General features: G+C 40.3%; 1 protein-coding gene across 1 annotated transcript; it reads left to right on the top strand.

Moving 5' to 3' along the window:
* The first annotated feature begins 1,635 nt into the window (after nt 1-1,635).
* GAL (galanin and GMAP prepropeptide) lies at nt 1,636-9,384 on the top strand. Its single transcript, XM_071427632.1, has 6 exons — nt 1,636-1,775; nt 1,909-1,989; nt 2,626-2,680; nt 3,705-3,791; nt 6,908-6,985; nt 9,074-9,384. Exons 2-6 carry the CDS (start codon nt 1,909-1,911, stop codon nt 9,124-9,126), a joined length of 354 nt encoding a protein of 117 aa, XP_071283733.1. The 5' UTR covers nt 1,636-1,775; the 3' UTR covers nt 9,127-9,384.
* Nucleotides 9,385-10,838: the final 1,454 nt, after the last annotated feature.

Raw genomic sequence — 10,838 nt, 5'->3', positions numbered from 1 at the left:
AGTAAAAAGAAGTTTAAACTAGTGAATGATAAGTGTGTTGTTCAAAAGTTTGCAGGGGCTCTTTGGCAGTTTCTGGAAAAGGAGCTGTAAGTAGAATTTGTTCTGTGCAACGTCTGAGTGTGATGTTTTCTCATTGAAAGAGAAATGAATTTGAGGGACTTGCAGTGAATAAACTAATTTATTGTAGAGAAAGTACAATTTGGCAGGGGGGAAAATTGGAACCAATACAGGAATCTCTGCTTTGTAATTCAGTTTTGCACATCCCGATGCCAGCTGCAGCCACAACTAAGATGAGCGAACTGGTGAACCTCCACTGCTTGTAAATGCACGGACTGGAGCAGGTCTAGTCGCTGGAGAGAGCTGAATCCCTGGCTTTTACATTTAACCCCGAAAGAAATGCCGTCCCAGCCACAGAGCGGCAGGAGGGACAGACTCCAGCGCTCCTCTCCCGGTGCTGGACACCGGGCACCACTCAAAGGATGTCAGGGAGCCGGGGGTGAGCCCCGGGAGCGGCAGCGCTCGGCAGCAGAGCAGGGCAGAGCAGAGTGGCTCTCTCAGGCACCTTCTTCTCTCAGGCACCCTCCCGTGCACGGCTCTCTGAGCAGCGATGTGCACTCCCTGTCCCCCCTTGGGTCTCTGGCACTCCCCTGTCCCCCTTTGGCTCTCTGATAAGCGATGTGCACTCCCCTGTCCCCCTTTGGCTCTCTGAGCAGCGATGTGCACTCCCCTGTCCCCCCTTGGCTCTCTGAGCAGCGATGTGCACTCCCCTGTCCCCCCTTTGGCTCTCTGATAAGCGATGTGCACTCCCCTGTCCCCCCTTTGGCTCTCTGATAAGCGATGTGCACTCCCCTGTCCCCCCTTTGGCTCTCTGATAAGCGATGTGCACTCCCCTGTCTCCCCTTGGCTCTCTGAGCAGCGATGTGCACTCCCCTGTCCCCCCTTGGCTCTCTGATAAGCGATGTGCACTCCCCTGTCCCCCCTTTGGCTCTCTGAGCAGCGATGTGCACTCCCTGTCCCCCTTTGGCTCTCTGATAAGCGATGTGCACTCCCCTGTCCCCCCTTTGGCTCTCTGAGCAGCGATGTGCACTCCCCTGTCCCCCTTTGGGGCTCTGATAGGCGATGTGCACTCCCTGTCCCCCCTTGGCTCTCTGAGCAGCGATGTGCACTCCCCTGTCCCCCCTTTGGCTCTCTGAGCAGCGATGTGCACTCCCCTGTCCCCCTTTGGCTCTCTGATAAGCGATGTGCACTCCCCTGTCCCCCCTTGGCTCTCTGAGCAGCGATGTGCACTCCCCTGTCCCCCTTGGCTCTCTGATAGGCGATGTGCACTCCCCTGTCCCCCCTTGGCTCTCTGAGCAGCGATGTGCACTCCCCTGTCCCCCCTTTGGCTCTCTGATAAGCGATGTGCACTCCCCTGTCCCCCCTTTGGCTCTCTGATAAGCGATGTGCACTCCCCTGTCCCCCTTGGCCGCGGGCACAGGGCAGGCTGACAGCCCTCGCTGCAGCTCCCGGCTCCCCGCGTCGTGCTCCCAAGTGTCTCTAATTGGATTGCGGTAATTTCTGCCCTTCCTAGAGCGGCGGAGGAAGGGCCCGGGGGAGGCGGGGGGAGGCGGTGGGCGGCTCTCGGCTCCCGGCTCCCGGCGCGGCCGCTCCGCTGCCCATAAAGCGCGGCGGGAGCGCGGCGGGGCCGCGGCCATGCAGTGAGAGCCCGCCGTGGGACCAGCCCCGCTCCGGCCTCGCCACGGCAGCTCTGCGAGGGACAGACCCCCCAGCTCAAGGTACCCCCGGCCCTTCTCCCAGCGGGAACTGGGCTGCCCGGCCCTGGGAGCCGCTTCGCCCGCACCCCCTTCCCGCCCAGCCCGCGCAGCCCCGGGACGGGCAGCGCGTTTACCCCGCTGCGGTTTCTTGCAGATGCAGAGGTGCACCGGAGTCCTGTTCCTGTCTTTAATCCTTTGTGCCACCCTCTCGGAAACACTCGGGCTGGTTTTCTCAGTAAGTATCCGTGTCTCAGCGAGAGAGGAACCACCGCGAACCTCCCACGGATGAACACTGTTCTTACATGTAGGGGTTGTAAAGGATACAGCACCCAAAACCATTTCGGGCTATTAACAGTTTGCCTCTTATTTTTTCCCTTAGCTAAGAATTTCGAGATTTTGAATACTAGCACTCTTGTAAAAAAATACTATAATTAAGAATGTCTAGTTGCTAGACCAAAATGGAATGGGTGTCCCACCTGCCTCCGAAACGATAATGTACATATGGACTTCTTTTGTGAAGAGGCTGTCATGTAAACCCAAGCAATAAAAAGAAGCATTGCTGTTTGCTAAGGTGGCTATCAGGTGGCAATATAAACTACTAGTATAAAGTTGAAATTTTTGCCTCCAAAGTGTGATTTGCAGTCATCACTTATGTGGTGTGAAACAGTCAAACCACAAGGATGTCAACAGCAACACTATAGACTTAGGGAGGGGCAAGAGCTCACCATGAATATTTACTTCAATATGATTTGCTTTATCTTTTAAATATTTTTTTTTCTTGGTTTTGAGTCTTCAGAAGACTCTTTCTGCTAAGAGAATGTCCTTTTGAGTGTAGGTCCTGCAATAACATACTTGTGGTTTTTCCTTTAAGGCGAAAGACAAAAGGGGTTGGACTTTGAATAGTGCTGGTTATCTACTTGGGCCACGTAAGTGAGGCACTTCTTTTTTCATTATTTCAAAATGCAAAAATTGTGTTATTCACTTCTCTGAATACGGCAGTTTTGTCTAAGCCTGCAAGACTGAACAAATTCATTTGGGAGAACACTTGTTTAGATGTTTGTTACATGCCTGCCATAGAACTGAGTTGTCTTAGATGACAGCTGTTCTTTTCTAAAGAAGTGTGATGGAAGGCCTTATGTCCAGAAACACATCTGCTCACATTTGGTGCTTCTGAACTGTAATTTTCATATGACAAATACGTCACCACCAGAAGAGTTAAAAAATCTTACAGCATCATAGATGTCAAGGGTAGAATGACAAAATGTGTACCTCTCCATGTATTTCAGATTTCACCTCTAAATCTTTTTACAAACTTTCACTACTTGACTTTATAAGACTATTTTTTTTTTAATTAAAGCAAAATAAATTAAAACAGTAACTTGCAAACTCAAGACTATTAGCAGCTCACTATGTGTAAAATCAATATACAAGGTGTTCAAAATACAGGAGTACTGGTTTACAGGTGGTGATAACAAATTCAGGTTGTAAGAAAAGTAATGCAGAGCTAAGCTGTCTCAAATATTTCTCCTTTTACCCTTAATTCTTGTGAATGTGGCAAAATTCATCACCAGTGCTTCTATATTTTCAGTCTCAGTAACACACAAATACTACACATACTTACTCTGAAATTTTTCATTCTTTTTAGCTAACAATAAGGATACATTAAAAAAAGAAAAGAAGTTTAATGCATCTTAAATATATTAACTGGTTCTGTAAATGCCTGGAAGTATATTTGCCCAAAGCAGATCTAAGCAAATTGGAAAAAATACTGTGGGGAAATGATCTTGTCAAAGAGTTCTATTTTACATCTAAGACTGGATAATAGGAATCATCCTTTGTTGCAGGTCATATTCATCAGCTTTTACTGAGGTCACTTTGATAAGCAGCAGGTCATATTGATAAGCTTTTACTGTGTCAATTAACTCCTCTGATTTTTAATTTATTTATCAGATGCAGTAGATAACCACAGATCTTTTAATGACAAGCATGGTTTCACTGGTAAACGTGAAACACTGCCTGAAGAGGATATTAAAGCAGGTAATGAAAGTCTGGAAACAAGCATTTTTGATTTGTTTTTTATGTTAAGTAATTTATTTACTATTGAATTTACTACTGAAATTACTATTGAATTTATTGAATAATTTACTATTGAACTGACTACTTGGACACAAAACTATTTCTGCATTTCAACAGAAATCCTAATAAACATATGAAAGGAAGAAAAATGACATTTGGCCACTCAATGTAATCATTGTATGGTTATAGATTACAACATCTAAGTGATTAGGAAAATGTATCATAATTTTGTTGCTCTAAATGTGTAATAGGTCATATTGCTTTGAAAAAACTTTGGTTTTTTTCTCTTTTCATATGTTAAAGTAAGTATTTCAAATGCCACTCTAGCCACTCCAGATTCAGTTGGTCTTTGGCAAAGGAGAGAGTCTATAAAGGTGTCTTTTAGTAATGAAGGCTATAGAAAATACTAAGTCTCAGTATTTCCTATGATTGAGCAAGATGGCTTATCTTCATTAAAAGACTGAGAACCTGGTCACAACTGAAGTCAAAATGCTCAGATGTTGCATGTGTCAGAATTTAGTAAATTCAATGAAAAGGGTGCAGCCTTGTTCTGGATTTGTCATCCAAAGCTGGGCCTCTAAACTGCAAATATATGTCTGGACTCCCTTATGAAGAGAAGCTTTTAGGCTTTATTTTGAACGCCTATTTCAGGATAAGGTGCAGAAATTTCTAGAAAAACCTGTTTTATCTCCTGAGAAGAAACTAAACCTGCTGCCAACATCTCAAATGAGCTGGGATGAATCTCATCCTTAGGCTGATAAAAGTGATCACAGTCCTTACTGAGTGCATTTATCACTGCACTAACGGGGGCAAAACAGAGGTTTTGGAGCCTATTTTAAATAACACCTACACCAGTACAAATGTAGTTAACACTAAATAAGTTCATAAATAAAGGAAGTGCTTAATTACAATCTCATAGATGCATACTTCATAAAGAGCAGAGAAACATTAATACATTTCTTAATTGTTAACACTCTCTGAAGGACTGTCTGGCACAGTTACACAGTGGGGCTTTGGGGTTTGTGTGTAGTATTTTTTTGGTGCTGTGCTTTAGGTTTTTTTTGTTTTTTTTTTTGTTTTTTTTTTTTGTTTTTTTTTTTTTTTTTTTTTGTTTGGTTTTTTTTTGTTTTTTTTTTTTTTTTTTTTTTTGTTTGGTTTTTTTTTTTTAAGGGAAAGAATCCAATCCTGCTGCCTTAAATACCAGGGTTAAAACAATATATGGCTAGTCAAAACCAATGTAAAAGTAAAGGATTTGTAATCCAGTAGTAGAGATCACATTGCAACATTTTGCCATTTGTGCATATCCCAGGTCCCTTCCAGGAATATGAACTTATGGGTTTATGGAACTCTCTTCCTGGGTACTGTTAAACCTCAGCAATTGCAGATAAACCCAACCAAACTTGTCAGGATGAGACTTCAAAATTACACAGCTGCCTCTGCTATGAACTTCATTCTCTTCCCTCACCAAATGTTTCTTTGAAGCTGAAGTTTATTATAGAGTTCCTACCCAAAGGAGATCTAAATATGTCTCTCTCTATATAATGCATATGGTAATCAGTATATTATTTTAATTGAAAATGGAGGCTTTCTCCTGGTTATTTGTAAAAGACCCTTTAAATGGCAATATATGCACATATTATTTTATTAATGTGAAAGAGTTCCTGCAAAGGACTGTGCTCTCCTTGAAGGAATGCTGCAAAATTCATAAGCTCTCCATATAACCTAGAAAAATTTGTAAGCTGTATTAGGGACTGAACATTAGGTCCAGGAAAAAAGCCCACAACAAAAATACAACCATCTATGAGCATAATTAGTCAAATCTTCAAGTTACAAGATAATAATGGTTTGTTTACTGAAATCTGCAAGTGATCCACTATGCAGAGTTAAGGTAAATAGCAGAGCAATATGTAAGTACAATATTTCCAAGTCATGGAGGAAAAATATTTATCCAATAAATTTCACATGGATAAAAAAGTCTTGAAAAAATGTGACCAATATAATAATAACAAAAATTCATAACAGGTTAGGTGGGAATAAAAGCTAAGGAAAAATTCAAATAAAAGAGTATTATTAATAGAAATAGTAATAATGTCTTAGTGTGAGTTCAAAGACTGGAAGGCAAGATTTTTTAGGTGCAAGTTCATTAAATGCATTCTTAAATGCTTATTCTCCTTTCACCAGAAACCTTTGTGTCCCTTTCAGCTCTCATCAATGTTTTAAATTTATGCTACAGAGCTCAGTCTGCCTTCTGACCCATCTGATAATGTTTTCAGTGATGTAATAATGGACTGTTTGTTGGTTCTGGTACCCACATCTGTGTGCAGAGAGTTAAACATCTTGGGGAAATTACTTAACATTTGTTCTTAGTAGACAGCAGTTCTCCATCCTCCTAAAAATAGCAAGGTGTCTTCCTCCAACTCCTGGCTGATATTTTTTTCTCTCATTTACAGATGCAGAAAGTGCATCTTCTCAAAAGTGCAATAAGAAGCACCCATTAGGCCATTAAAACAGCATCCAAAAGCTATTTTCACAAGCTCTAAGACAAGTGTATTGGATTAGGTACCTATGTGAAAACAGCTTTCTGGACTTGTAGAAAAACACCCAGGCCTAGGTTTTGGGCCACAAATCACTGCTATGTAATTTGTCAGGCTACATGAATGAACTTTTAACTGTTCTGTAAGGCTGATGAATTTGTTTGCTAAATTTGAAATTTAACCCATTCCTGCAGGCTCAGGTGGAGACAAGAGAGAGAGCTGGGGACAGAGGATAATTCTCTTCTGCAACAGATCTCATAAGGCCTAGAGACCACAACCACTAAGGTGTCAAAGCAGCTGCTATGCAGCAATGGCCTACAAAGCTGGGTGATTTTCATTCTGAGAATTGTAGCCACCTGCCTTATAGGGGCTTTGCCCTTCCATGAAAGGAGGTTTTCCATCAAGGATTTTAAGGAAAAAGGAATTTCAGATAGTTTTGGTGTTTTTTTCCCCTCCCCAGAGTACTCATTAACTTAAGCACAGTATCTCATCTGATGTGTTTGAACCATGTTAAGTGTGAGTAACAGCCAGCTTGTTTCACAGGGAGCCTTGGGAGACCCCTGGCTGATGAAAACATTGTGCGCACAGTAATTGAATTTTTGACCTACTTGCATCTGAAAGGTTAGTGAGTACCTTTTATTCTCTCACAGTTTCTGGTAGGAAATTTACTGAGGAGGCAAGACTATGCCTAAGGTACACATCTGCTGCAGATTTGAGTGTGCAGGACTTGCAACAGCACCCGTGGCATCACTCTCACACACAGAGTGCAGGTGATCCTGAGAAATTGCAGCTCAGTGGAGATCAGATGTAGCAGAGTTCTGATACCATCCCATCACTTGTTAGTGCCAAAAGGAACACATCTCTCTTTTTGCACGTATTCTACAATAAAGTTGCAAGACAAAATTGCAACAACATTAAGCTGAATGTTGGCAAACAGCTCGGAACACTCTGAAGGAAAAGCTCTGTACAGCCTCATGGTTGTGATGAGAGCTGTAATGCTGAGCTTACAGCTGGTTCTGTAAGAATGGTAACTTTACTATGCAGTGAAGAAATTTATCTGCTTCTGAGTTTTCATTGGTTTTGCTTTAAAAAAAACCTAAACAAACACAATATTCAGCTTTTAGAAACCTCTTCAGCTCTTCTAAAACTGTCTATAAAATGCATTAAACCATTGTAGATAGTTGCTAAGAAACCAACAGGTAGAAAAAGGTTATTCTACTGCAAATGTTTGAGGATCTTTTCTGTCTCAAAAAGTAGACAATTCAATAAATCAGTAATTTCCATGTTCTTACTTTTGTATACAACAAATTATAAGCAACTTTGTGTCAAGTGTATGCTGTGAAACTGTATGTACATTTGTATTTTAATTTCATTATTAAAAGAGACTTTCAACAGATCAGTTCATTTTCTGCATATCTGAGATGCATTGTTCTCTGAATTACTTGTATCCACCCAAGGAAAATAATTCTCATTACTGAAAATGTGAACCCAGTGTTTATTGAATTGAATTTACATTTGAAAACAAAACCTCTGTATAGCTAGTCCTAAGGGCCTGAACTAATTCAAGCACATATTTAAAGTAGATTATTAGCATATGTATTTACTGTGGACAAAGTAGTGGTTTGTTTGTTGTACCACTTTGAAGAAAGAGCCCAAAACTCTCCTTTACTTGTTGTGTGAGCCTAGGAAGTAAAATCAATATTTGGACACAGCAAAAAGGGTGTAAAATAACCTCAGTCACACACCTTCTGCATAGGCTAAAAGCTGCTAAATCAGACAAAATAAAAAGCAACTCACAGAAATACAAATTCTTCCCTGCAACAAATGAGCTTAAAAGGCTCCCTTCTTAGGATGGTAATGACAAACAGTTGTTTTTATTCAGAAAAGGTGGTGGTATTTCCATGTCCTCACGAAAAACAAAAAATGAATCTGCAGATCTGGGTTTTGCAGGCATAGTTCTTGTAGTCTCAGGTTGGAACAGACACAGAATGTTGTCACATATTATCTCTTAACAATATTTATTGGAAAGGCTTAGTACAAACTCTTACACAAATCCAGAACTGTAAATCAAGCAGGTGAATACCATATTTTTTAATGATAGAAATCCTTCAACACATTTTCTTCAGTGAAACCTTACTGCATTAAATACTTTGGTTTAGAGATGTTCCTTGGTGGGGGAAGGGGGAAAAGCCTCACTCGTGGGATTCAGATTCAGGCAGTAGTCATTCAGATTAGATATACATTTTAATCTGCAAGGAAAAGGCAGTATTTTTACTGCTAAGAAGTACCTTGGTAATAACTAAAAGGGGCCTTCATCTTTTTCTCTTGGAAATTATTCCCTCCAGCTTTAAGCGCTTCTCATAAAGAGCAACACGTAGAATGGCAGCTGTAATTAGATAATATGAAGTCTCATGAGATGCTGGGATCCAGCAATATCAATTGACATAATAAAATCAATATAATTGTTGTTCTGTCACTGCTGTTTCTAAAATGTTGAAATTGTATCAGGAAGATATTATTGACATTCAAAAGGAAAAAAACTCAGTATTTTATAAATTAAAATACGACAACTTCAAAGATTTGTCTTTTAAAATTGGGAAAAATATTTCAAAAAATTATATTACTGAAACTGGATTTCATTACTTAATTGTTAAGATAAATATGCATATTTACATATGTGTTAATTACCTTTTTTTTCCTGTTTTTCAGAGGTGGGAGCACTTGACAAGCTACCTACACCAGAGGAAATGAACCAGTCTTGAAGAATGCATTTTTATTTTGTTGTAGTGTCGATTTAGACTGAATTCTAAACAAAAAACCAAAATGACCTGAAGTTAAGAAGTATGGTTTGCATTTATTTGATAAATGGTAAACAGCATTCTGCCCTCTGGTTAGTTTGTTGGATTATTTTTTGCTTTTTTTTTCCTTCCATCCCTCTCCTGCAATGTCATCGTGTATAATTTTGCTTTGGTAAAATTTTTCTGTAGGTAAATGATAAAATAAAAATAAAGAGCAATGAAGTTGTTTCATTTTAAAATTATGTACATACCAGCACACAATGCACAGAAAGTCTGGGATAAATTGTAAGATTACACTGCATCTCTACTCTGCAATATTAGAGCAGAATAAAACATATACACTATATATTGGGTACTTTAAATAACAGAAAAACAACTTCAGAGTGCTGCCATGCAGGATCATTTTAAGTCACATATCTGTCTATCCTTCTGTGCTTCAAGGAAACATTACTCCATGCTCTTATTTTCACAGATGTGACATAAAATCCTGTTCAAAATAAATTTTGTATTATTCACCTGTACTCCACTGGCCCATTGGCTGGAGCATACCTTGATGCAATGCAGATTAAGTGTTCTGTGCAGGTTTACACAAATCCTATGTGTAGGATTCCATGTTATTGAGACCTGGGGCTGCAATCTTAATGAAGAAAAGCTCCTGGCTGCTGCAAGATTAAAAATATACTTCATGAGATGCTTTATTCTGAGTCCAGCAAAGCACTTGGGCCCATGTTTAATCCATGCAAAATGGCTTTGATGTGCTGGATCAGGATGCTAGGCCTGCACACAATAAATGTCAGATCAAGACTGAGGAAAGGTTTGAGAGGTTACAGAACCTTAGAAAGGTTTTTCATACTCAGATGACTTTCAGCCTCTGCACAGTGCAATGAAATATCATCCTTTCAAAATGCTGACGTGCACTGGAGTGCACAGACTGACAGAAATTTTGCAGACCTTTATTATCTAATCTGTTTTTCACTGTTAGCACAGCAGAATTCTAAAAGCCAAGGCAGCAGTGTGTGCTTTGTACCCAGCCAGCCATGCCACCCTGTCACTCAGGCTGTGCTCCTCCTGTGATAATCACTCAGCCTCTGATCTCATGTCTGATGTTTCCACTTTCCAAAGTGTCAAAATACACTTCACACCAGATCCAGTCAGCTTCTGAGCAAACCCTTCGCACTATCTTTTACTGGATTTCTTCTTGTTTTTTCAGAGTAATGAAAGAAGTATACATTGCTAATGTACACACTGCTAGTTCAACAGTATTTGGCAAATTTATGGGCTTCCCAAAATGTGAAAAAAGAACGGAGTGAAATTTAACCCCTGTACATTAGTACAGCTCAGCAAGTCCAAACTCTCATTTCCACTAGTAATGTCCACACTTCTCACATAACCTTGAAATAACCTCACTGAAATCAAGAGGTTTTCTTTTCATTGACTTCCATGGGCTTTGGCTCATTGACTGCTAAAATCAGTCTATTTGAAGAACTCAGAAGGATCTATTTGAAGAACTCAGAAGGAATCCATCTCTGGCAAAGGAGCTGAATCTATGATCAAATAAAAGGAACTTCATTTTAGCATTGAATTTCTTTCCTTTTCAAAAAGGATAAGAAATTAGAAATAATGGGATATAATTAGAAGCAGTTATTTCTTTGATCCAAATAGTATACCTTCAGCTC

The sequence above is a fragment of the Agelaius tricolor genome, unplaced genomic scaffold (assembly GCF_023055355.1).
Source record: "Agelaius tricolor isolate 1412-34295 unplaced genomic scaffold, bAgeTri1.0.p SCAF_5, whole genome shotgun sequence".
NCBI lineage: Eukaryota > Metazoa > Chordata > Aves > Passeriformes > Icteridae > Agelaius > Agelaius tricolor.
The sequence above is the reverse complement of the archived record's forward strand: the minus strand, read 5'-3'. Positions and strand labels throughout refer to the sequence as shown.